The 27,302-nt window shown below is 48.9% G+C and overlaps 1 protein-coding gene and 1 long non-coding RNA gene across 3 annotated transcripts in view; both read right to left on the bottom strand.

Moving 5' to 3' along the window:
- Window positions 1–5,413: 5,413 nt before the first annotated feature.
- LOC116665875 lies at window positions 5,414–12,683 on the bottom strand. Its single transcript, XR_004322632.1, has 3 exons — window positions 11,872–12,683; window positions 10,924–11,172; window positions 5,414–6,891 (listed from the first exon to the last, which is right to left on the bottom strand). It is a non-coding gene; the product is annotated as an uncharacterized LOC116665875 (long non-coding RNA).
- Window positions 12,684–15,957: 3,274 nt separating this feature from the next.
- The window catches only part of LRRC8B (leucine rich repeat containing 8 VRAC subunit B), a 63,081-nt gene continuing 51,736 nt past the window's right edge, over window positions 15,958–27,302 (bottom strand). For both annotated transcript variants that reach the window (XM_032487033.1, XM_032487034.1), the window contains exon 5: window positions 15,958–20,709. In XM_032487033.1, coding sequence (XP_032342924.1) covers window positions 20,437–20,709 — 273 coding nt within the window. In that variant the 3' untranslated portion in view covers window positions 15,958–20,436. The remainder of the gene's footprint in view (window positions 20,710–27,302) is intronic.

The raw sequence follows: 27,302 nt of genomic DNA, 5'->3' as shown, positions 1-27,302 counted from the left end.
TTTGAATGTATGGTGATCTATGGTCTTAATTCCAAGAGGTCCTACCAATGGTTTATTTTGGCAGAAGACAAAAAAAAGTGTCCTTTTCCACCTAGTGTCTCTGAGAAACATTCCACCTGGGCAAGGCAACCAGTTCTGGCTGACGAGTCACAAGCAAGTGCGTAGGTTATGTGCAAGGATTTGGAGTCCTCTATGCTGTCTGCATCCCCAGTAACGATTCTGGGAAGAGCTGAGCTGAGACTGCTGGTAGTAGTGGCTATGGGAGGAGGGAGGGCATTGCCTCTTTGCTGCTCACCAAGCTATCCGTTTCCAATTTTGGTAGTAAAACATAGCAAGAGAGGGAGAGGAGAGAAGCCGCGGGCACTGAGCACCTGCTGCCTACAGGCTTGGTGTGAGTGCTTGCTTCATCCTGGTAACCCCCCTGAGGAGGCGGCCTTGTCTCCACATTACAGACTCTCCCGCTGTGGCTCTCAGCTCCCTGAGGTCTCCCGGCTAGTAAGTTAGAGGACAAGCGTTAGCCTTCGGGGCCATCTGCATCCAAATTTAAACTCTACACTCAACTTTAGTGCTGAGGTTCCAGCTTCGGGCCTCTCCCTGGCACGCCTGAGTTACACTCTGGGTTGGGAACACAGAAGGGTCATCTTTTCACCCTCGCCTGGCTCGGTGGCAGGGAGAGTGCTGGCTGTGGGTTAACCAGCCCCAGCCCAGGCCCCAGGGCCAGATTCCCCCGACAGGTAACAGACTGCCACCGGCAAGGCAAGGCTGAGAGTTTTTTGTAGCCTTTTCTCTCAGCATTCTTTTAGGCAAATTGGTGCCAATTCTGGGGCAGGCGGGGACAAGTCACCATCACAGCCTCCTAGAGACACTCGGTGCAGCTGCCCGGGGCTCCCCCTCTTCCCTGCATCACCTCTGCCCTCCTGCAAATAGCCAGCTATGGCTCTGCCAGCCAGAAGCCTTGAGGGTGCCTCCCTCTGTCCCTCAGAAGACCCACTCGTGGGCTCAACACAGGCTGAAACCACCCTGGGGGGCTGAGGCTGGGGCTCCGCAGTGTTACGTGTCTATTTGTCGTTGGTGAAGGGCCTTCCCTGCTGTGGTTGGCCAGGCGTCTAGCACTGGAGGTCCTGGAGTATAGTGTCCAGTCCCCTGGTGGCAAAGGCTCAAAGGTGCTGGACAAGACACGCTGATCTTGGCAGTGTCACCTGGCCACCAGCAGGGTGGGCAGCCCAGGACAGTGTGTCATCTGTCCAGAATTGTGCACGGCCTGAGGCCTGGAGCCTGGGCCGCAGGCTGAGTGCAGCCGGTCCTGGACGACACCTCAGAATGAACACAGCCTCCCTCTTGTTTCCTAAGGTTTCACAGCAGTTGATTTCCCATGGAAACAAGCAGAAATCTGTTTTAATCATCGGGCATTTTTAGTTTCCTAATTTGTGTGGGAACCTGGAGATACAGACATATGGTACGTTCATCATCCCAGAAAGCTACAGCGGAAAGAAATACAGTTAAAGCCAGTCTTAAACCTGGCAAGCTTCAGCCTCCGCCTTCAAATTACTTTCCTTAATCTCAGAGACTGTCAACAGTGCTGCCAAGAGACTCGGTTCTGTTTCAGCTCAGTCCTTCCAGCAGGATTTGCATTTGAACCTCGGTGCATGCCTCCCCCACAGCCCAGCCCAGCAGGCCGCTCTGGCAGTAGGATGGGGGCCCCCTTTTCGCTGCTGAACCAGGTGGGTGCTGGCCGAATTCTAACCCTGACCCTTGCACTGACTAGTCTTGTGACCTTAGGCTAAGTGAGCTTCTCTGTGCCTCTGTCCTCCTCTGAAAAATTTCATTCAGTCATTTAACAAGCATTTATTGAACATCTATTTTGTGGTGGGCCCTGTTCTAAGAGCTGGGAAGAGAGCAGTGAGTATTACGGGGTCCCTACCTTTGTGGAGCTTAGATGCTGTTTAGGGGAGGTAAACGAGAAAACAAATGAGTAGAAGGAATATGAGTTAGCTGGGACAAGTGTTATGGAGAAAAGTCAAGCGGGGGAAGGGGGTATCTGGGAAGGGAAATCACAGACTTAAAAAACACTGGTCCAGGAAGCGCTCACCAGAGAGGGAGCAGCCGAGAGAGGTGAGAATGGGCCACGTGGATACTGGACATGGGAGGGAGAGAACTGGGGAGGAGGCCCTGAAACTGGAGGTGACCTGCTGTCTTTGAGGAACAGCAGGCAGTTCAGCGTGGCCACCCAGCCTACGGCGTTGTGTTACAGCAGCGCGGATGGACTGGGACACCGGCTAGCGTTGGAAAGAGGGTGTTTATGACTAAGGGCGTCAGGAGATCACGGGAGGAGAACGTCTGTGCACATATCGGTTTGCAGCAGCTTTCTGGGCCCCGAAAGGAGACGGCTGTGAAGCTGGAATTAAACTGTGCAGTGGGAATTATAATGTCTAGCTGGCAAGGGTGCCCAGGGCCTGGCTCACAGTGGGACTCGATGAATCTTAGCTTGCTTTCTTTGTCTTAAGGACAAGAACTCTGTATTATTACTCTTTGTAGTCTGTGCACAGTAATCTTACTTACATCTAGATTTGGATTTAGTCACTTTCTATACTGATATTTCTAAGGTACTGAAGGCTTAAGGGTCAGGTCGAGGTAAAGTTAAGACTTCAACCTAGAACAGTGCTGCCAAGTCGAAACAGAATGCCAGCCACATGGGTATTTTAAGCTTTCTAGGATCCACATTTTAAAAAATGAAAAGAAAGCTATGTGCAAACTTGTGCTTGCCAAGGGGGCGGGGGGTGGGAAGGGACAGACTGGGAGCTCGAAATTTGTAGATACTGACAGGCATATGCAGAACAGATAAACAAGACTATACTGTACAGCACAGGGAAATATGTACAAGATCTTGTGGTAGCTCACAGCGAAAAAAAATGTGGCAGTGAATATATGTACGTTCATGTGTAACTGAAAAATTGTGCTCTACACTGGAAAATGACACAACATTGTAAACTGACTATAACTCAACTAAAAAATGTTAAAAAAGAAAAGAAATCTATGAGATTGATTTTAATTATATTACTTAACCCCAAATACTCAAACTTATCCTTTCAACATGTAATCAATATAAAAATATTGGTGTGTCTTATTGTTTTTAACTAATTCTTTGAAATCCAGCATGCAGAACACCTCAGTTGGAACTAGTCCCACTTCAAGAGCCTGGCGGCCACAGGCGGCCACAGGCGGCCCCAGGCTGCCGGCGGCTGTCATACCGGGCGGCGCGGTCCTGCTGACGGAGGGGTCTCCGTCTCTCGCATCATAATTCTGCAAGCCTGACATCCGGCTGAAGAAACGTGGTGTGTTTTGTCAGTCAGGCTCAGACCTGATGTGTTCCTTTGCTTTCTACGGTAAGCAGTTAGGTGGTGGCTATTCCTGAACACGCTGAAAATAGGATCTCAAGCCGTCTTTATGCCTCACCCACTTGGAACGGCAAATTGCCCCACAAAGCGCCAGCTCCCCCAGTTCTCACTCCCCGCAGGTAGAGACTCAGCCCAGAGCACGAGGGGAACGTCCAGTAACAAGACCTCTGCTTGTGAGGGCGGCCACCCTAAAGGCCGCACTTAAACTCGTTGGCTTTCTCTGGTTTTATGGTGGAAATTGCTGTGATGAAAAAGCAAAAAAATGCTGGAGTGGAGCACAAATAACACAAATTCATGGCAGTAGATCTTCTAGGAAGCGGCATCGACAGGAAATAAAAATAAAGGGAAAACTATCCTGGAAAATGTAGAGCTCTCAGTCACAGAATAGGTGGGACCTTAACTTACCTCAGCTCATAAAAATGACTTCGTGTACTTTTGCTGACTTGATCACGTCTCTGACTTACAAAATTCCTCCCTAACTCCAGAATGTTAGTACTGGAACTTAAAGGGGAGAAATACCACAAGCAATATGGTTCTAAGCACTTTCTACGTATTAATTCACTTAATCCTTATAACAGTCCTATGCCCCTTGTCATAAACCTACAACAGATTTGACCTGTGCGAACAAACAAATAAACAAACATACAAATACCAGAGAGTAAAATGGTGGTTACCAGGGGATGGGGGTGGGGTGCAGAATAAGACTGATGGCACTGAAGCGTGCAAACCTGTAACGAGTAGGAGGTTAGCCACAGATCTGATGCTCAGTGCAATGAATACAGACAGTAATATTGTGCTGTAAGTATGTAGTAGATAAATGCCGTTACGATGGCAATCATTACAATATATAAATATATAAAATTAATCTGATGTGCATCTTAAATTTATAGAATGTTATGTGTCAAGTTTATCCAATAAATAATAAGAAGAAAAAGAAAAGTTAAAAGAAACACTAACAGATTTGAATCTCAGCCCTGTCACTTGCTGGTTAGGAAACTCTCCGAGACACAACTTTCTGCTATTTAAAACATGAATAATGACTCAATTCAGAAGGCTGTTGTGAGAATTAACTCGAGGTGATGTGTTAAATGTGCATACGACAGTGCCTGATACAGTAAGCTTTCCATCAACATTTCTACTATTACTGGGGGCAAATGGCTACTTTACAAACCTTGAGGAGAGCGGTTACAAGTGCTCTACAGCGGAGAGGCCACAGTGTTAGAAGCTCTTCTTCTAGCTGTTAGCAGGCTGTTATTAGACAGTGGTTTTCAAGAACCGCCATCCCCCTTGTCCATGTATTAGAAAGTTGTGGAGTCCCTGCTAACCTTCAAGGCATTGGACAACTCTTTCTAGAGCATTCCCACATGACTATCATTTTTAAAGTAATTTTAAGATCGGCAATACATGCACATAATGCAAAATTAAAAGAAAGTACAAAAAGATGTGCATAGAAAAGGGTATACAGTGTTACTGTCTTTTTGTGTATCCACCAGAGATGTTCTGTGATCCCTGAGCTTACACACACACACGCTTTCAAATGTATTCTATAGAATCTATTGTTTTTGTTGAGATACAGTGCTGGCTGGGGTCTCCGCAGGGGCACTTCCTCACAGGCTCACAAGTCGCTGTTGACTCTGCTAGTGATCGTCTCACCAAAGGCCCAGAGGGCTGTCAGCAACCAGGCGCGAGGAGCGAGCAGCGTGCGCGCCTGTGTCAGGAGCTGCGGGAGAGAGTGCCTTTGTTTCCTGTGTGCCTTAGTGCTGCTGTTTCACAACAGTGAGGTTTCTGTGCCACTTATTTAAAGAAAGGTCAGGTAAATGGTTGCGCGGCTTGTATTTGCTCTTATCTCTCAATCTGCTCGTTGGCAACACTGTGCTCTATCATCCAGAGAGCGTGGGTCTGGCTAATCCACAGCAGAGAATCCGGTTGCTGGCCCTCTTCTCATCCTGGACTTTATAACCTGAGAACACAGTTTTAATGATATCTCCACAGCAAAACAATCAATCTGAATATTTAACACATTTTATTAAAAATACGATTTTTCCAGAAATATACAGGTATAAACTAATTAATTAAAATGTTATGTTGTTTATTATTAAAGAAAAGAAGCAAGCGGTGAATGAGAAGAGTGCTCAGGGACGGAGGGCAAAGCTGGTGAGTGACCCGGTGCTGGATGTGGCTCTGAGAATTTTAAATGTGCTGTCTTATTAAAATTTCCCAACCAGTTATTCCCTCCCATTTTGCAGCTGAGAAATGGATGTGTGGGAAAGTTAAGTGACATGCCCAGGGTAACACGGCTAGAAAGTCGAGGAGGCAGGATTTCGAGGTCCCAAGCCCAACGACCTCCACCCTCGGGGTGGGGACGAAAGGATCAGGCACCCAGGACGGTGGGGAGGGGCTGAATTGCCAGTTGTTCTAAATGCTCTGGGGGGAGGGGGAGGTGAGATCTGAAAACCCTAACGATTGCAACATCAGATACAACACCCACAGAGCGGGGACCGCAGTCGACGACCCTTCTCTGCCTCAGCAGCTCTGCAGACCTGGGACTTCACACGTGCACAGAGGTCGGCCCTGAGACCAGCACACAGCGTTGTGCTGGGGAAGACGGCGTTCTACGCTCGGTGCTGCCTCACTTAAGGGGCTAAGTGGAGATCAGTCATAAGGACCTGAGCACATAACCAAGATTTTTATAAAAAAAATCAGACATGCTCTTCAGGTCCGGAGCGACTGTTGTCTCCGTCAGTTCGGGCTGCTCTAGCAGAATACACAGACGGGGGTCTCACACAACAGACACTTGCTTCTCACAGTCCCAGAGGCTCCAAGTCCAAGGTCGACAAGTCGCCCCTCCAGTTCTTGGTGACGACCGTCCTCCTTGCCTGCAGACAGCTGATGTTTTGCAAGACAGGGAGAGGGAGAGAGCCCCAGACCCGTCCTCTTCTTATACGGACACTAACCCCTTCGAGGAGGCTCGGCCCTCACGACCCCACCTAACCCTAATTACTCCCCAAAGCCCCGCCTCCTAACGCCATCACACTGGGAGTCAGGGTTTCAACACATGCATTTTGGGGGGACACAGACATTCAGTCCTTAACACCAACAATGACAAAACGACACAGGCATGCAGAGTTTGGCAGCTGGCAGAGAAACTTTATGCAGATCGCCTCACTTGCCCCTCGTGGAAGCTGTCTGTACGTTAGCTGTCTTCAGTTTCCCTGTTTGACAGATGAGGAAGCTGAGCTGAGAAGGTCTCGGTGACCTCCCCGAGGTCACACAGCCAGTAAGCGGCAGTGGTGGGGTGCAAACTCAGGTCTTCCCATCCCAGTCCCCTGCTCTTTTCAGCCGCGTCAGGAGTCAGACCGCTCGGCCCCAAGTATCAGCAGCAGCAAAGCAGGAGCAGCAGCTGGCGTTCACCCAGCGCCCCAGCGTGTGCCGTTCTCTCTGAAGACATCATCTCCCGACTGTGTACACTTACTCCAGTTCACATCCCTGAGGAAACCTAAAATGACCAGGATTAAGTCACTTTCCAAGAACACACAGTTAGTATATGACACAACAAGTATTCGAACCAGGTCTGGCTGAATCTAAAGATCACGTTCAAATGCTCTGCTCCAGTGGCCTTTGACATGCTCTTTGAAGAACAGTATGTGAGATGAGCATGTTCCGTTAGCTGTATTTATGGAAACGTCAGAAATGAACGTCTTGCCCTTTAAAAGCGTTGGAGTCCTACAATGTACTCTATTGTGGAAGTCCCGTGTTTTGGGCGCTGCAGATGGAGGACAGATGTTCCTTTATGCTCTGAAAGGTCCACTCTGTGCAGCTGACCATAATGAGATTGCATCTTGTTCCGAACGGTTCAAAGAAATGGCATCAGACAGCTGATTCCAAACGGAGGCTGAACCGAAGGAGCGATGGCATAGATTTGATGAGGACAACAGCAGGATGTTACTCGGTGGTTTGGGGGGAGCTTTTCACTTCAGGGCTCATTCTGAACCACACATTTTCAGATGTGCTGTACCCTGACTTTCAGCCCGAAGGCCGAGAACGGCACGTCCGTCTGACAGCGACGTCTGTGATGGGGTGTGGAGGGCTAAGTCTGAGCAGTGCGAAGTTGAACTTTCAGAACGACGCAGAATTACAAGCAGGGTAACAGCCCCAAGGCGTGGAGAGTGAGGGAGAACTTTGCTGTGACTTAAGTGTGACTGTTCAGACACACAGATAAATCCTGTGAGGTCAGCAGTTACAGCTCAGCGCCTGAGCGTCTCGGGGAAGAAGAGTTAGACTTTAAGACAGTATTTCACAGCCTGTGTTGTGTTTTGGAGTCATGACTGCAACCGGTAAAGAAGTTGCTCAGGGCCAACGCACGAGTGCCCGTGGTTCTGGCTGAGCTGGTTTCCGGTCAGGAAGCCCATCTGTGCTCCAGAGAGAGTCACAGCGTCTCAGAGCCCAAAACTGGCCTTACAGCCACCTGGCTCAACGTTCCTCATTTTGGTGAAGAGGAGGCTGAAGTGGGCCCAGGAAGGGTTAGCGACATTCTGCCGTCGGCGTGAGCGCTCCCTGAAGGACTGCAGGGCCCCAGCTCTAGGTGGCGCTTGCAGACTCCGTTCAGTTTTTGCGCCGTGTCGAAGAACACAAACCCTGGAATCAGATCTGGGCTCTCAACCAGGTTTCTTGGCTTATTAGCTGGTGTGTTATTGTAAAACATTCGGCTTTCTCAAGCCCCGTTCCCTCACCTGGAGAACGAGCAGATTTCCGTACTTCAGCCTCACCACACCCTCAGAGAGCCCCAAGCTCCACTTCCTCACGCTGCTTCCCTGCCCACAAGCCTCCAGAGACTTCTCATTGCTGTCACAGTCCGTCCACAAAAGTGCCCGCTAGCAGTGTCTGGTGCGGACGCTTGTCCTTAGACTCCCTGGCCGACCCACTGGCCCCGGGACAAGGCTTGCCAAAGCCTGGTTTTCTGCCTTCCATTCACTCTGCACCTACAAGGTGAGGCACCCTACTAGCTGAAGGGGATACTGAGACGAATAAGATTTGGTTTCCGTTGTCAGTTTAGTGTGGAGGAAATCTAAAAATAACCTCAGTGCACTGTTATAAAGGTTAGGAATACAAGCACTAAACTCCAGCTTGGGAGAAGGAAGGTGGTCAGAGACAAAATGGTATTTTGTCGTAGTCTTGAAGAATAAATGGCAGTTTGATAGACAGACAGACAGATAATCTTCCAAATTTATATGGAAAGAAGGGACTTCTGATTGAGAGAAGAGCATGGGCAGAGGCATGGAGATTTAGAAAGGCCTGGAACAGGGAACTGGCACGCGTTCCATGCCATGCGCCTGCAGGAAAGCACGTGGGACGTCCAGCACTGCCCAGAGGATTTGGATTCTGGCCAAAAGAAAACCACTGGGGTCAGGTCACAGTGCTGCTTTGTTAAACCCCACAAGGCACCAAGGGGCCAGAACACTCACATCTGCAGTGAGTCACACGTAAGTAACTGCGTCTCCTTCTCAAGGTACTAAGGCGGGGGGCCTCTCGTACTGCGTGGCGGGGTGAAAAAGTCAGCATGGTTACATTTCTGCTGCTGTCACCATTCCAGTCATGCAGCGTTGGATTTAATTTTCTCAGCCTTCTCTCTACAGCTAGGAGAGACAAGACTTCTTCCTTTAAATGACACTGCTTGGCTGTGGGAGACAGACAAGAGTGTGCCTGTGGTGCCTGGTCTCAGAGAAGACCTTCCCGCCCTGTTGTCAGCAGTGCCCTGAGCGGTGGCAGAGAAGCACTTGTTAACAGTGGGGGCCCGTCATGTCATCCTTTGCACGGTGACTTGGCTGCCCGATGGCTTCCAAGGAGATGCAGGTCTGCCCAGGGCGTGGCTGGTTTTCTCCCCTGTCTCTTGGCTGTCCCTCCTCTTCATGTTAAGAGGAGGATGAGAGGGAGGGAAGAAAGGGCCCGTGTGCTCCTGAGGGATGTGTCACAGTCTCCTTTCCTTGGTCCAGTGTAGTTTTATCGTTCAAAGGGGAACATCCCCTTCGTGTGTCAACCAGTCGGATGGTCAGATATTCGTGGAGAACTCAAAGCCAGATGCGGAGGCTTCTGGTAGCCGTGGAGCCTCTCCACACCAGGTTTACAGTCTGGTCAGGAACACGAACACCAAACAAGTCGGAGTTACCAAGGTGATGGCTATCCAAAAGCAGAGTGCCAGCTCCCGTGAGAACGCACACCAGGGGGGCCAAGCGTGGGCCTGGCTGGGGAGGTGCTACCCTGAGGAAGTGACCGTGTAACCAGAGAAATGGATGAACAGGAGTTAGACAAACGGATCAAGGAAGAGCCTTCCAGGCAGAGAGAAACACATGGGTGAAGACTGAGGTTGGAAAGATATTTTAAAAGATTTTTCTACCATCTTTGGAGGAAAATTCACTAGAGCTAACATGAGGTGAGCACCCACGAGGGTCAGACAAGATGCTAAGCATTTTACATTACCTCCTGGAATCCTCCTGAGACTGAGCGAGCTTTGTGTCCCTGAGGGTGGGACCCTGTTGGTCTTGTCCTGACCCATCCTCCATACCTAAGGCAGCACCTGGCTAGGAGCAGGCACTAAATATTTGCAGAATAGAATTTACGTTTTGCAGATAAGGAAACTGAGGCTCAGAGAGATAAGGTCACCCAGTCTTACTGGTAGAGAGAAGGCTCTACCCAGGGTGCAGCCAAGAGCCTTTCCAGCAGCCGGCTGACAGTCCAGCTGTAAGACAGCGGTCTTGCTCTCTCCTCTTCTGGGCACAGCAGAGGCCCCGACCCGGCCTGGATCAGTCCTGAGCCGGGCACCAGAGCACAGAGTAGGTGCACAGAGTAGGCGCACGGCACGCAGCTCCAGGACAGCCCACCAGGGGTCAGTCTGCCCTTGGCGCTGGCGACACCTCTCAGGGTCCCCAAGCCTGGAGTGTCTCTCCAACTAGCAGCCGAAGGAACTGAAGGAACACTGAGGCCCAGAGGCCCATGGAACAGGAACCAGAAGACTGAAAACTTGGAGGCATGTGTTGGCCCCAGGTGAGACTGTGGGCTGCACAGCAGTGGTGATGGACCAGCCTCAGAGTTCATGCTTCGGTGTTCAAGCCCCAGAGGGCTGAGCGCCTCCCAGGTAACTTTCCACCGGTGCCACCCGAGGCCCTTTCTCCTTCCTGGGACGCGTAACCTGAGAGGACGAGGCCCCCTGGAAGTGTTCCCACCTGCCCTGCCCTAGATGGCGCCTCCTCCCCGCACACCTGCCTCTCCTGACGGGAGGCTCTGCAGAGCTACCCTCTGAAACAGTCCCATCCTCCTCCTCTTGCCATGATGCTTCAGGTTCTTCGGTGAATAAAAGGCTTGTTCATATGCCATAGAAGTGAGTCATTTCAAAACCTAAAAAAGTAAGTGCATGACATGCCCAAACGCTTGATACTCAGTGTTAACCCTGATCGACACTTCCCGCTCGCTGAGCATTTTATGTAGATCAGAATACTGGAGTTGGAAGGCACCCCCAGGGACCACTGAGGCTCACCCGCATTAGGCTCCCTCCGTCCAGGACCTGGAGCACACAGCACGCGCAGGGGACAGTGGAAACGGCAGCGTGCTGACGCCTAGAAGTCACTGGTCTCCCACGTTCTCTCCCACTGTGAGCTGGCCAAGCTCCGAGCCACAGCTCATCCTGAGAAACACGCGGATTTCCTGCAGCCCCTCTGGTCAGGGACTCGGCCGGAGCCTCTGCTGGCTATGTGAGGCAGCCCCGGGCTGTGGGCTCGTTTCCAGTCTGCAAAAAAAAAAAAAAAAAAAAAATCTCTGTAGGTGCTTGTCTCTAAGCTGGAGGAATTAGACTCACCTCCCAGAAAGAAAGAGGGAGGCGGGCCAGCTGCTTTCATCTTTTAGAAGAGCACAAAAAACAGCTAAGGTGAAGGTGCGAAGTCACTTGGTAAGTCTCCTTCTCCTGAGCCCAGTGCAAGGAGGAGGGACTGTGAGAGCGGCAGCCCCACTGTGTGGAGGGCCTTGGACGTGCTGATCTGGGTGCTCAGTGGGCCCGACACGCCCCCCGTCTTGAAGGGCAGGCACATTCTGAAGAAGCCAAGGGGAAATGCAAAGTGAACCAGTGCTTCGGGGAGTCAGTGCTCAGAGCCCCTTTAAGGCTTTCTCCAGGCGTAGACGTGTGTTCAGCCACAAGGCAGGGGCAGGGAGGGACACACCATCGTTTTGGGGTAAGGAACACGGCTTCTCATCTGGAGCACGGCACGAAGTCAGTAGGGACAGCATAGCCCGTCCCTCCTCCTCCTCCCCCTCCCGAAGTCCACATCAGCAGAGCACATTCAGAGCAAGTCCAGCCTGAGCTGTGCCCGGTAGCCCCTCTGCAGCTCTGAACGCTGGCCAGCATCTCCCTACGTACATCAAGACTCCCAGGGAGTCAACTGGAACTACAGTTCCGTATAAAACCCAAGCTGACTGGGAGCCCCCTCTGCACCTTGAAACGAAAACCAGAACGTCGGCAGCTCTCTTCAACAGGATGAGGTCTTTATCCAACGTCTCCCACAGGGTCTGAAATCCAGAATGGCACTCTGCTCTAAGGAGAGCCCATGTGCTCACAGTTTAGGTTAGGACGTTAAAATAAGAGCCCTGCTGTTGGGAAAAGAACCACAAGGTTTAAAATTACATCAGTCCTTGGGGTGAAATTGCTGTATTTATACTACAGGGTGTCGAGGACTGTGCGTGTGTGTGTGTGTGTGTCTGCATGCACACCACCCCTCTTCCAGGGTGTCTGCACATCCTGAAAGACAGAAGACTGGGTTAGAGGCCAGAGTCCTCCGCTGCACTCACCGCCATCACTCACCTGCCACAGGACCTTGGCCGCACGCACTGTGCAAAAGGCAGAGATGTGGTGCCACAGAGTCTGCGGCTCGAGGCCTCGGCCCGCTGCGCCCTGGCTCTGTGCCGGCCCACGGCCAGCTGCGTCAGTTAGTCTTCCTGGACCGCTTTCTTTTCTTCCATAAAATGGAGTCGGCGCCTGCCTTAACGCGTAGTAAGCATCAGCGATGCTTACAAAGTCTGGCAGACGCTTTAGCAGTTCTCAGTAATTGTAACTGTGGATGGTCCTTTCAGAGCCCTGTTCCCTGCCGAGTGAGATGGGGACGGGAGCCTCCAGGGCTGTGGGCGCAGTGACAGGGAGCACAGGGAAGGGCGAGCAACAGGACGCAGACCGTGGCCGCAGGGACTGCGGCTGCTCAGAGGCGGCCCGGGGCCGGGGGTCAGGGAGGACGCCTGGGCGCTAGCCGTGGCTCTTCCGCTAGGCTTTGGTTCAGCCGACTCTGTGCCCCGGAGGGCCACACGCAGTCCCTGTGCCACCTCCCTCAGACAGCCGGCTTCCGACCGCGGGCCAGCCACCTAGGCCTCCCTCTTCAGAACAGCCTCCATGGTTCCTCTAACTGGAAATCTCTGCGTTTCTAAATCACATTAAGAGATGAGGCGGAAACTCAATGGCTAGGAAGGGACTTGCTGGCTCAGGAGAAGACGGCTAGGACAGACGGGCAGCGGGAGGGCGCACCAGCTCAGAGCCGGCGAGAGGAGACCAGGGAGCGCTGGGGACCATGGCGTGAGCCCTGCGTCTTCAGACACCAGGGTGGGGGAGGGAGAGGCGTGCCGAGCTTGGGTGCTGTCTACCTGACCCTCCGTGGGAGCGGCTTCGCAGACCTGTGGGTTAAGTAGGGCTCCTCTTCTGAACAGCCATGAGATGCTGGGAGAGTCCTCATTTTTAAGTCTTCTTTCTCATCTGTAAAATGGGAATGACACACCGAAGCAGGCTGTCGGGTGGGTTGACACAGCACACGTGCGGGGCCGGTGGAGCCCCCGGCGGGAGGTAAATGGCTCGCTGAGGTGCTTCCCCAGAGGTGACAGACTCCACGCTGGAGGAGCGGGGATGAAGCAGCTAGATGTTCATCTTTCCTCAGTGTGGAGCCTCTCATGAGGTCTGGGACGCTCTGCTCTGCCCAGGTTCCGCGTCACAGGTCCAGAGAGTTTCCCTCAGGCCTCTTGCTGCAGACTGCACCGGCGCTCCTTCACTCGGCAGCTTCTTCAGGGTTTTCCTTTCCACAGAGCAACCGCCTGAGATGGGTTCAGTCTGTTGTGGAAAGGGGGACAGAACGCCCTCTTCTCGCCACGATGAGCCGAGTAGCCCTCCATGAAGTGCAGCAGAGGCAGGAAGACCGGCACGCGAGCCCTCCCCACCGCTCGAGGGAAGACTGGAGGGGGACTCCCCGCACAAGGCGGTGTTTGAACCCTGGACCGGGTGCTCACTTACAAGGGACACCGAGTGCCACCGGAATGACTGGTAAAGGGTGGGGACCAGGCCACTCAGGTCTCCACGTGCAGCTAGGTCACCAGCCTAGGGGACGCGACGGCCCTACTCTGTCCAGCGCAGTGAGCAAGTCTCTTCTTTGGAACCCGGAGTTGTGCCAGGAAGCCCCCTTGCAGGGAGTGGGGACCTTGATAACGGAAAGACATTCATTTTGATGAGCACAGGCTAAAACACCCCCTTTGATACGGCAGGTGTGTGATACTTTCAAAGCTGGGGTTTAGTGATGGGTGAGGGTACGTAAGCTTGGAGTATGCGGTTAGGCCAGTGCCAGACAGCCCGGAGAGAGACAGAGAGAGACAGAGGCAGGGACAGGGAGACAGAGGGGGAGGGAGGGGGAGGGAGGGAGACAGGCTCTGGAGTCTGCAGGGAGTGGGACCGGGAAGGGACAGAGTCGGGGCCGAAAAGCAGGGCGCCCCACTGGAGAGACGGGAAGGGAGACCCAGCAGCCGATGAGGCCTGGGGGACGAGACCATCCCCTGGGGATGGTGCACAGAAGTGCCGTGAGAACCCTCCTTTGCCCAGCAGCCCCCTCCCCGCACCTGTCTCTCTGCTCGTCGTAGTCTCGAAGCGCCACCTCCCTCTTGTACCCAGGCCGCCTGCTCACGTCTGGTCTGGTCCTGGTGCTGGGAACTGCATGGGGCTTCTCAGTGCATCTCACTCGAGATGGAGTCATCGAGACTAAGGAGGGTCCCTGAGTCCTCCAGCGCCTACCTCGGGGGCTGCACTAGACACAGGCAGGGCGGGGAGGAACTGAACCCACGGGAGGGAGTGGGAACCGAGCACACGTCTGCTTGACTTACTCTCATCTCAGCGGCAGAGGGAGGCAGAGAATCAGAAAAGATGTGTGTGAGCCGTCCACACACCAACAAGCAGGCCTGTGTAAAAAGGCACCGGACACAGAAGGTATTGGTATAAGCAGCAATTTGAAAAGCTCCTCAGAAGCACACAGGCCGTCCTGGAGACTCCGTGGCATGGCAGAGGCAGGACTAGGAATGCTGGCCTGGAGCACGACGAAGCTACGCGGGCGCAGAGAGCTGGCTCTCCAAAGACGACACGCATCAAAAAGTGACTTTTTTCCTGATCCTTCTTTGGCATATATATATTCTTCCTAAGTGTGGGGTTGAGTTCAAGGTCTGGCTCTGTGCTTTTGGATAACTGCTTTGCTCTAGACCTGAGAGATGAGAGGGACAGAGGACACACGCCAGGAACCCGGATTTCAGAGAACCGAGACGAGGGGCAGGAACCCAGGCACAAGCTGCAGCTCCAGAGAGTCAAACCGTGGCCTCCACGGCGCCAGCGCAGCCTCTCTCTTGCACAGCCAGGCCCTGGGTGTGGGTTGAAAAGTGAGTTTGCAAAGCAGAAGGGAGAGCTGAGGAACCCGAGGCCACCTGGTCCCCGCACTCTGGGCTGGGTCACAGGACCCGGCACCCAAGGCACCTCGCAGGGAGGCCCGGGCTCAGGCACTGGCTTCATTTCCTAACGCATCCCCACTCCTAAGGCACTTAGAGGTGAGGGAAAGCCTCACTTGCAGAACTGCATTTCCAGGAAAAAATACGGCCGCCTGGTTTCCTTCATCTGTATTGAGTTCTGTTCTCTCGGTACCTGCTTTACTGTGTGTAAACTCATGTGTGTGTGTGTGTGTGTGTGTGTGTGTGTGTGTGTCTGAAAGAGGAACGTCTTCCATCCAAAAGTTTCAACCAATGCATGCCTAGCTTACCTGATAATTCAATTTTTTCTCCCTTTACTAAGCCTTCTCAAAAGTTCCTACCTTGCAGCTTCTCACTTTTTACTGATCCAGGCCACCATTCAGTGTCGGTGTTGGACTAACAGCACACAGAGAAACGGGAGTCAGGAAGGAGGCGGGGAGAGATGGGCTGGTCTGTGAACACCAGTCCCCAAGGGTGAGCACGACTGGACAGATGGGCCTGTCAGGAGAGCGGCAGACTTCACGCCCTCCCCCACCCCAGCGCGTTCTCGGCTCAAGCCGTCTCTTTCCAGGGTCTTGATATTTTGCGGCCGTTGTAGTGTATTTTGAAAACTCCCACTACTGTTGTGAGATCTGCATGCAAGTCTAAAGTCAATCTTCCGGTGAATAATACAACAGGACAGCTGCCCAGGGAGCCGTGGGAAGAGGAGGGTCCCTCTGGCACCTGGGCCGCGAGGGTGAAAGAAGTGGCGGGCACTGCGTCCGACACGGCGTCCGCTTGTATTCGCCATTTATTAGAAAAATCAGATTTTTATTTTACACAAAAATTACCTTAAAAACAGTAAAATTTACCAAAAACTACTGAATCTCAGGCAGAATGGTTACTACCAAGATGCAGATTTACACGGTAAACCTGAGGGCCCAAAACATTCAACTCACAGCAAAACCTTACATCTTCAAATAATCATTATCAGAAGCAAAAACCAACTATGTACATGTTTCAAAAGACGTGACAAAGACAAAATAATGGATGCTAGCTGTCACTGTGAAGCTAGCTAACAAAAGAAAATGCCTCTACTCAGGGTTGGCCCATTACTTTGCTGAGAGTGAAACATTTGAAGAGTTTTTAAAAATATCTGAGCATAAATATTTAGGGTTACACACAACACACATACGCACAAACACATCCATTTTAATTCTGTGCCCCTTTGTATTTTTAAAATTGCACCGTCTCTGTCAGAGATAGTATGTAACATGCAGGAGGCATTCCTGTTTTTCTCAGCAGTGGCGTGTTACACAAGTCAAACGCAAACTTAAGAATGAATTCAGTTCAGCTGGAAGCCACTGCCACTCAGTACTTTGGCTCATATATTCTGTTAATGCTTTAGGGGTTGATGAAATTGTTCACATAAAAAAAAGTTGGAGAGAACGCAGTCCATTACCAAAGGTACTTGGTAGACAGTCCCCAGTGCATGCAGCAGTGCTGGGCCGGAAACTGGAAGGAACCAGTTAAACAGCACAGCAGTGTTCCCCCTGCTTCAACTTCCATATCCAGCTGAAGATAAGAAGTAATTATATCCAGGGCATTTTGCAGCAGTTATTAGTTTATGCCATTTCATGTATATAATGTCTTCATAATTCACACCAGGATGCAAAGTAACTCCTCTCCTCTCCTCTCCTCTCCCACCAGCCTTCCTCTTGTTTCCAGAAAGAAAGAAACACTGACGCAATACGTAGCTCCTGAAAACAAAGTGGGTCTCCAGTTATAGTCACGGGCTGCTGGCAGGGATGAGGGATCACGGGACCAGCCCTAAATTCTGCAGGATGGGACAAGAGAACTAAGCAGTCAGGCACAGTGATGGGCTCTGGCTCCCCCCAAGATACGTGCCCGAGGGTCACTGCACGTCCTCCAGCACAAACACACTCTGTTGCCTCACAAATTCAAGGAAGCGGGCGAGTGGAGAGGGAGAACAAAATTCCTTATCGGACGGGACAGTGCGAAGGGACAGTAAAGACGGAAAGAGCATTTCAATGAAAATACGAGGAAGGAAAGCTGTTAAGCCCTCAAGGATGATTGTTTCAGTGGTTTCCGAGCCCGTCGATATAACGCAAACCCTAATTAAGCCACAGGACTCGACTCACGAGACGCCCAAAGGACAGAAACAAGTATTTCACTATCAAACAGCAATGTTAAGCCAGTAACTCACTGCACTTACGCTGGAGCTAAGCCACAGCGCTGGGACCCCGAGGACCTCTGTGCACCCTGTTTAGCACAAACATCTGCTGAGTGACAGCAAGACGTGGTGCTATCTGGGGGAGAGATCGAAGGCTGAGGATGAAGGATGAAACGCCGTGTCTAAGTGCCACACAGACGTACCCCGACACAGGTTAGGGAGGGAACACCTTCCTTACCAGGAATGCTCAGAACCACCTAGGTTTGCAGACCGAGGCTGAGCATTCAGTTTTCTTTGAAATGTTATAACTAAGAGAATGGAGCACTCCGCGATTACAAGTGAGGAATAAAACAGAATGCCTATCCCAGCGCTAACCCGCAGCCTCTGGCGACTTTGGAAAAACACTAAACATATCCAGAACTAGTAAGTTACATTTTGCACACACAGGGGTGTGTGTCTGTGTACGCAAGCTCGTCTTTGTGCTTCTGTGTCTCCTTGTGTGTGGATGTAAGTAAATGAATCAATGCCATTGTCAGCATAAGCCTTAAACTTTGTTCTGAATAACATCTATATTTTTTTGGAAAATACATGATACATTCTTGGAAATCAAGTGCCACCTAAAGTCTCAAAATTATAAGTGAACAAACTTTATTTTCTTCGTTTAAAATCCTCTTATATGAATACAAACACTTGCAAAATGAAGATCTGCTCCCACAGAGCGGTAGAGGTGGCATCAAACACCAGACTTTTGCACATTAAGTGGGTGGCCTCAGAGTCCATGGCGTCAGTGCCACATCATTCGAAAAGCTCCCCAACACTGACGCGTGGGGCTGAAGCAAAGAAGAGGTCCAAAAGCTACGGCGTCAAGAACAGGGACCACACCCTGCTGTCTGGAAAGCAGCTTACAAAATTCACCATTGAGCCCGACAGTAACTCGCTTCTAGGGTTTCAACAGTGGGTGCGATTTAGTTAGTGACTTTTGCAGGTAAACAGAACCAGTGACTAGCCGTGGAGAAGGTCCAGTCTCAAAGAAATGGTAGCAAATCTGAAAACTGTTTTTGAAAACTCTTTCTTATAGAAGAGGGTGGGATTTTTCATACAAATTATGGCTAATTACATGGCCCAAAACATTTAAACATACGTCCATGTATCATATTCATGTTCCAAATGTCAGATAATCCTATCCAACAGTGGACTCGGTACACATGACAAGTCTATTGTGAAACACAGATGCAAAACATTAAAATGATCAACTCACATTAAGAAAATTGAAAATAACAGAAAACCCTAGAGAGAGTGAGAATCTGTTTTCTGAAGCCCTAGAGGAACACTTCGTCAGTTACGCCTGGGACCCTGAGAACTCGAGTGTTCTGACTAAAGGCAAGTTTTGGTAAGAATTGCGTTTTTACACTTGTTTACAACAAAATAAACAATGTTTTAGGCAGCCTTTGGTGTCTTGTGTGTTTTATAGTTAGTATTACTCAAATCTCGTCTGATGTGAACAATTCTCTTCTCTGCGGACCAGTCCAGGGGTGAGTGGCAGGTGAGGGAAGCTGCATTTTGCTGTAATTTAAAGACCCACTTCATCCTCTGGAAGGGGCAGAGCACGAAGCACTGCACCTCACGGTTCCGTGCGCCTCCCAGGTCTGTCCAGGCGCGGCTAGCAGATCCCTTCACGGCTACGTCCAGAGCGAGGCGGCAGCACGACGCCTGGGCCCGTCAGAGAAACCGCATTGGAAATGCACATTCCCCCGAACGAGTCAGTCGATTTTATTCATTTTACAACATGTGTGATAATCAACGGCCAAGCACAAAGCTCTTTATAAAAAAGAGCAAAATGGACTCCAGGAAAGTTGGACAAAGGCATGAGATGCATTTCAGTTAAGTGGACCTACTTCTTTCTGAGCTTTGAGAGCTCATCTGAACCACCGCATAGAGGCTGAGTGTTTTACATCATTATCACATCTAGAGATCATGCAGACGGAGAAGAAAAGTGTTTGGCTTAACTCTTACTTCTACAGAGTGTTTTACAGGCAGTTTTAAAGACCCAGATCTGTGCCTGCCCCTCCACCACAGCTCTGGGAGCAGTTAGCACAGCGACAGCAGGGCGACCAGGGAAGAGAGAGGCAGACGATACGGCCGTCCTCTTAGAAGGAAACCCCCAAATATTTTAGGGCATGAAACACAAGGCTTTTGTTATCCAAAAGTAATTAGTTGCAGAGTACAAAAACATTTTGGAGCAGAATGCACACAAATATGAGAATCAGAAGCCGCCCAAACCAAGCATATTAATAATAAATTCTTAAAGAAATGCATGTGTTCCCTGTACCTTACAAAAATCATTCCCACAGATTTTGAATCCAAGATTATATAATAGAAAATATTTATGTGTTTTACATTGAATATAAAAATTACTAGCAAATAAAAAAGGCTTTGACGATACACAAGAGGACCTTTCAGCGGACACATTCATTTTTAGGACGCCCCGAGGGTGACGTGCCCTAGGTACCCTGCTCCTGCTCCAGGTAAAGGCCAAAGGCAGGCACTTCCTCAGCGTTCATCACTGTCATTAAAGGAAGACTCAAGGAAGCTGGGACAGGAAGTAAAAATTGAGCCGAGAAGGAATTCTGCCAAGCACAATGCACCCTGCTTAAAAATATTTAAGAACAGAAATCAAAGACAGTGCTGAGGGCACATCAAGGGACTTTATACTGATGCGTTTATGGTCTAGGTGACAAATGTCACAACAGGAAGTCCGCTAAAACAAGTGTGCAAATAAGTAACAGGGGCTGGGGGGGGGAATGTCTACTCTTTAGGGTGTAAACTGCAGCAACGTCACGCCCCCATTCACCCTCCACGTGCACCTCGGACATCTCCGTAAGTTAAAGATCAGTGACTCACAAAACTTTGTTCAGTGTTAACACTTTTTTACCTGTTTAATTTAGGGATAGACACTGAGTTTCTTTAATTTGGTTCTAGTTACTCACAAAGATCCATTTTTCATCCTTGTAACTCAGGAAATTTTAGTTCTCATTTAAAGCCCTGGAGTGTTCTCTTAGAAATGATTTGCCCTTTAGGTCAACATTTATCTAAGCACGTCTGCAGACGTTCTGTTACAGGAGGAGGAAGGGTACTGAGCAAGCTTTCCTCGGCGATCAGGCAGCTCCGTTTTAGGGACTGGCACCCTTCCAGTTCAGGAGGAAGCGTTTCCAGGTAATTACCCATGAGCTCCAGATGAGTAAGGTTCGACAGCTCACCCACGTGAGGGGACAAACTCATCAGGCTATTTTTCCCCAAAAGTAAACACTGCAGCTTTTTGCACTGAAACAGCCCATCTGGTAGCATCTCAATCTGGAAAGGGAGAAAAAGAAGCTAGTAAAACTGGTTTTGGATGGCCTACCACAACACATTTGTTTATATACACCCTTACATTCCCCCCCAAAACATCTGAAGTGGACAGAGACGATTTTAAAGGAAAAATAAGGACATCCCGACATGGAGTCAGGATTGAAGCCACCACGAACTTCTAAATCCCTGTTATACACAAGTGGGCAACCGGTTTGGCTCGGAACGTTCTAACGAGCAGTTCTCAATTCTCAAAGAAAACCTCTCTGTCACACATTCATCCCTAAGATAAAAAAACAAACCAGTAACTCAGGAGAATCATAATTATTCTTGAGTCTTAGATCAGAAATAAATCGATCTCAAGAATCCTCATACGGAGTTTGCTGTGTGATGTAAGGGGCTCCACCGTCAAGAACGTCCTGAGAACAGACACAAGGCTATTTGTAAGGGTTTCATAGCATAGACTGAAAACTCGATTCTGTTAAAAAAAAAAAAAAGTTGACAGAAGCAGAGACCAAAAGATATAATACATACACATGTACAGTTCATTCCCCTCTACATACACACACACGAGTTTTCACTCTTCCTCCTCTCTGGGAGCTTTGATTAAACCACATGACAGAGAGATCACTTTAAATACGATAACCCGCCTGCAGTTAGGTCAACTCTCGCAGCGGCTCGGCTGCACTGCTCCGTCTCTGGTGTGAAGGGTGCCATGTGAGTTTCCGGGGGAGCCACAGTGTACATATAAATGCACAGGATTTACTGGGGAAAGAGCTCCAGCGAGAGGCCGAGCATGCACAGTGCCCTTCACCCTCATCCTGCCACTGAGGGGCACGTTTGCCCCGGGCAGAGCGAGCTGCACACACCCCGCCCTGCAACGCTCGGCACAGAGATGCAGCAGAGAGATGAGACAGAAGAAATGTAACCTTTCTGATCAGAGACACCTGCAGCTCAGGAGCAGGGTCGGTGAGCAGAGGGAACAATCAAGTCCTGCGCTGTGAGCTCAGGGTTGAGAGTGCCCTTTGATGCCGAGGCAACGACAAGCAAAAATGAGTTGGAAGGATGGAAGGCTTAGCTCACCTGTATTCAGTGGACGCCTGCTGAGCGCCTGGGCGGGGGTTGTGCCAGGTTCCCAGCCAGGTGTCGTAGACAGAGCGCTGAGTGAGACAGATGGGTCTTTGGGACCCATGCAGGGTCTTTCAACATTGGCACTGTGGACATTTTAAACGGCATAGTCTTTTTATGGGGGTGCCCTGCATACTGGTCAACGTTCAGCAGCCTCCCTGGCCTCTGACCGCTAGACACCAGTGCCACTCTCCTCCAAAGCTGTGACAACCAAAAACGTCTCCAGGCAAACGTCTTCTCGGGGGCAAAACTGTCCCAATCTGAGAAGCACTGGTCTAACAGGGGAGAGAAGTAGCAAACAATCATAGCAATCACCAGTCTGCAACGGCTGCCATGCAGAAGAGTGCCCTAGCCAGGGCTGCACCAGGGAGTCCCAGTCTCCTTTCTGCGGTCGGTCGGCTTCCAGATCCCAGCAGGTACCTTGCTTGACTGGACTATTTCCTGCTGAACACCCTGAGCCATTGCCTCCCTCTCCTTCTGTCCGGCTGTCGGTACTACCCTGTCTTACCGATGGTCCTTCGAATCTCAGAATTTGTGATTTGAGTGACTTCCCAGCCCCCAGTCCAGGCAAGGGATTTCGCCAGGTAATGGGAGTGCCCCTCTGGGGTCAGCCCCTCAGTTGTGTTGCTTTCGTGAAAGGAGCTAAGGGTGTGGCTAGAGGCATGCTCCCTGAGGGTCAAGTGTCCCTTTCAGGGGCTTTCTCTTGGGATCAGCAGCCAGCTAAAGCACAGGACCTCAGCTCACCTGCTGGAATTCATCTTTGCTAAAGGAGGCGGGGGAGCTGTGTTAGAGACTTGAGCAGTTTTACCCTGAAAAATCTACTTACACATTTTGCCTGAGCCAGTAAAATTTAAAAAGAAATGTTTAGATGGCATTTATTTATACTGAATTCATTAAGCATGCTCTTTCTTAGACTATATAATATGTGAGTCAGGAAGGAAAAAAATTCCCCAGTGGACTAGTGATTTCTTCTCAAAAATCAAAAGAAATATTTACAGACCATCAGATGATAAACTTTATAAACAGAATGGTTTTATAGGATAAATTTTATACATACATAAACTGAAAAAAAAACCAACCATACTAATGGCTACATGACCACTCTATATCCTAGAATTTCCTTACAACCAAGTGTCTTCAACAAAATCGACTGGACCCCCAGAACATGCAGGGAAGGGTGGCTCTTTCTCTGTGTCCACGGCTGACACTGATAATTAAACATTCGCCTGTTTCCCAGAGGCTGGGACCCCACTTCAGAACTCCTCAATGTCAGATTTCCTGTTTTTCTGGCCATTGACACATGCTGTCTCGGAACGTGCCAACCTAATCTATGAAATCCAATCATTTCAAGAAACAAAGTTGCGTTATTTCCGTATTAAGTAGTAATGTCAAAACCAACAAGCAGCACTGCCAGATAAATGGTCTTCCAAAGAAATTCCTGTATTATTCACCTTCTGGCTAAAGTCTTCCAATTAATTAAAGAAATGCATTCAATGCAGAAAAGGAGAAATTGGAAGACCTAGGTGTAAACTGAAATGGTTTTTAAGATGTGAGCAAAGCTATTACATCCTCCCCCTTCCCTGTGCTTCTCCGTCACATTTAACACCATCATTGTCCAACTATGCTTTGGCACCAGATAGAACTGGGTGCTGCCTCTCCCTCTCCCATCATCCACACACACCACCGCTTCCCAGGGATCATCATTTGGACCAGTGCGTCTGCGATGTAGTAGAAAGAGCACGCGAGCCGGAGCTGGAGCGTGGGGTCCACCCCAGATCCATCCCTGGGAAGCTTTGGATCTTGGGCAAATTGCTCTGAACCTCAGTTTCAGGACCAGCAAAATGAGGGCAGTGGACTAGAGCAGAGGTTAGCAAAGTTCTTCTCTAAAGGAGCTGGACAGAAAATATTTTAGGTTTTGCGAGCCAGGTGGCAAAATTGAAAATATTATGTAGGTACTTGATGACTTAAGAGGGAAAAAATTTCATGTTATATTTTTAAGTGATGAAGTTAAAAATATAAAAACAATTCAGTACAATTTTTTTGGAATACAGGCCCGCTAATGAGAACAATGGAATTTATTCATGAACACTGAAATTTGAATTTCCTATAATTTTCATATGTGATAAATATTATTATTCTTTTGATATTTTTTCCCACAACCACTTAAAAACTTAAAAACCATTCTTAAGTCAGGCTGTGGGTGGATCTGGCTTGCAGGCTGTATGTACTTTGCTGACCTCAGGACCAGGTGACCCACAGTGTTCCTTTCAGATATGAGCCTTTGTCTCCTGGTTTTAATCTATATTCCTACTTCTGAACCGTAACTGATTAAACCTCCCCATGGGGTTTCGTTCCTCGACTGCCCTCTCCCAACCCTTCTGAATGCTACCACCAGAGCCTCCTTTGAAGGTACCAGTTCAGGCTCACCAGCACTTTCAAATTCAGGTCTGATCCCGGCTACTACCCAGTGACTCAGCACTGAACTAGACTGGCAGACTTCAGGGCACTCTCCTCCCGACCCACCTTCTGAAGGCTCTCATCTCTTACTCCATCGGGGCATGCCTACTGCAGTCCTCTGGGCATGACCTCTATTCTTTCACATCACCCCATTCAGTGTTCCCAGCAACACTCTTCTCCAAGAGTTACCACGAAAAAGAATGCCCTGCTCAAATACGCGTGGCAACCGTTGTGCACCACATCTCCCTCTCAGAGAAGCACAACGCATGCTCACGGATTAAAGGCTTTGAGGAGTCCTGCAGCAAAAATATCATAAACGTGTTTAATGTTTTTTTGTGATAAGAACCATTACTACCCCGTGGAAGAAGCTCTGGAGTGCCCTCTCAGTGCACGTCTGCCATGTGGGGGCTGCCCAGCATCCTGATGTCTAGAGAGTTCCCTGTCTCGTCTCGGTGGGAAGCAGAGCCCACTTCCCACTAGAGGAACTGTATTTAGCATCTGTAACTGAGTTAGTATTTGTTTCCTCCATCTATATACGTGACACAATGCCTAAGTCTTTGGAGAAAAAAAGAGTCTTTAAAACCTCTTTTTTCAGGAATCTTTACCAACCTCCATTCCAAATGGAGGCGTTAAGTCACATTTCTGAGTATATGCATATCTAAATATTAATACAGCCAGTTTGATTTTTTGTTTGTTTGTTTTTGGAGTTTTTTGGGAGGAGTTAATTAGGTTTATTTATTGATTTTTTTTTTAGAGGAGGGACTGGGGATTGAACCTGGGACCCCATGCATGCTAGGCATGCACTCTACCACTGAGCTATACCCTCCCCTTTTATTTTCGAATTTTTACAAATATTTTGTTCTACTTCATAATATCATGAGAATCTCAAGGTTTCAAGAAGGAACTCTGAAGAAATTATTTAAATCCCTACGTGAAACGTGAATCCTCATTCCTTCAACAATATTCCTACCAAGGGACTGACCATGTATATCTGAACAGTTTCATGAATAAGAAGATCACTTCTCCCTTCTCAAATGTTCATTCAGTCTTTAGACAGCTTTTTTGGGAAGATGAGAAAGCTTTTACTGATTGTCTAAGCTCTAACATTTACAGCTACTCCCAATAAGCTTTCTTTCCTATGTAAGTCTTCCAAACATTTGAAGACCAATACTGTGGACTGTTCTCTCGCCCTTCCCTCCCCAGTACTTCCCATCATTAGGCTACACTGTCCCATTAGAGAGGAACTTGTCCTCTCTCTGGCTGTTGTCTTCCAAGTGAGTTCCTGTTCCTCCACATCCTTAGTAGGTAAGACTCTTTGTGGTTCTAAGGATGCTCAGCATCTGCTGGTCACCAGATTCTGGAGACAATGCAGCTAAAGGCACCACTCTACTCTGGCCATGAACTGTCCCCAGCATAAGGCTCCTCACGTGCTACCAAGTACCTCCCTTATTCAAGACAGACTGTATCTGACACTCACGCCTATTCTCTCTGTCAACCAAGATCAAGAAGTAAATGAGCTTGGTATCAAAAGTACCAACGTCTTACAGTTTCACTACCTTAAGGCAGGAAAAAAAACATTAACCTGCTTATACATTTAGATAATTCAAGAGCTGCTAACAATTTAATCAGCTCCAACTTTCAAAACTTCATGGAGTGATTTAACTGTACAACAACTTGGTAAAACCGATGCCTTTCAAAATAATTATATTTTTTATGATAGGTTTAACAATGGAAAAGGTGTCACCAAAATACTAACATTAATCAACTGCATAAATCAATGACACTAACGGTAAATCTCGAGACCTGTAGTTTTCCAAGGTGGTCGCTTGACCAGTGGCATCAGCTTCCCTTGAGATTTTTAGAGCTTCAAACTCTTGGGTGCTACACCAGACCTGCTGAATCAGAAACCCTGGAAGTGGGGCCCAGAAATCGGTGTTTTAACAAGCCCCTCAGGTGATTCTGGTGTACACAGATAATCCAGATCAGGCTTAAAGGAGTTTGAAAACCTCATAATCCTTTAAGACCTGAAGTTTTTTGTGTTTTATAATGGCTTCTAATCTTATGCATATGAGTAAAGTCACAGAGTTCTAAAAGCATGAATTTTGCTCTTCTTCCCTAGATCTTCGGTATTTTCCCAACAATCCATGGTTTCTGAAAATACCGTCAGGTGATTAATGTGTTTATCAGCCAACACCATGCTTACAGCTATATTTAGCATAAAATACGAATTACAAAGGAGGTAACACCTTTCGGGGTCGGGTAGAGGGAAGTCATCCCCATGTTCGACTAGAGAGGGGGCACCTCCATCGTCTGGCAGACCTGATTTCTGACAGGTTCTTCTCCTTCTTCCCGTGCAGATGTTACCATCACTCTCTTGCCCTTCCAGCCAGCATGGTTTTTGTTTTTTCCCTCCTCCTTCACATTTTAACCTAGGAAACTACTCATTTATTTTGTTTTTTCTTGTTTCAGCAAAGTTAAGTTTTCCTTAACTTGGCTTTACTGCTGCAAATTATGGTTCATTTTAAAAGCGTGGATGCTGGAAAAAGCTTCCAAGAAGCCCTAGTGTCGCATTATAGAACCAGGCCTTTCATTTTGAGTTGTCTTTCTACACATGCATGGAGATCTCAAGTCTTTCTTACTGCATCACAAATAGGGTTTATGAATAACTCATGATCCCAGTATTTTTAACAGAAAGTTCTCCTGTGACAGATTTGGAAAGCTGAAAAGTTCTACGAAACTTTCTAAGTACTTAAGGCTTTTCCAAAATGAACACAAGCTCTGTCATAACTAGTTAATTAGTTTAAAATACTTCAACTCTGATGGTTACATTAAAAAAAAAAAGGGAAAGAGAATAAAGAGAACATTTGTTGATCAACTACTGTGTGCCAGGAACTGTGCCAAAGGCCTATCCATTTTCTCATAAAATCCCCATGACAGCTTGTGAGTTAGATTAAAAACTGATGCTCAGTGCTCTGAACACTTGTCTGGTGGGTGGTAGTCAGGCCAGCTCAGGA

This window comes from Camelus ferus, chromosome 9 (genome assembly GCF_009834535.1).
Source record: "Camelus ferus isolate YT-003-E chromosome 9, BCGSAC_Cfer_1.0, whole genome shotgun sequence".
Lineage (NCBI taxonomy): Eukaryota > Metazoa > Chordata > Mammalia > Artiodactyla > Camelidae > Camelus > Camelus ferus.
This window is presented reverse-complemented; position numbering and strand designations above follow the sequence as displayed.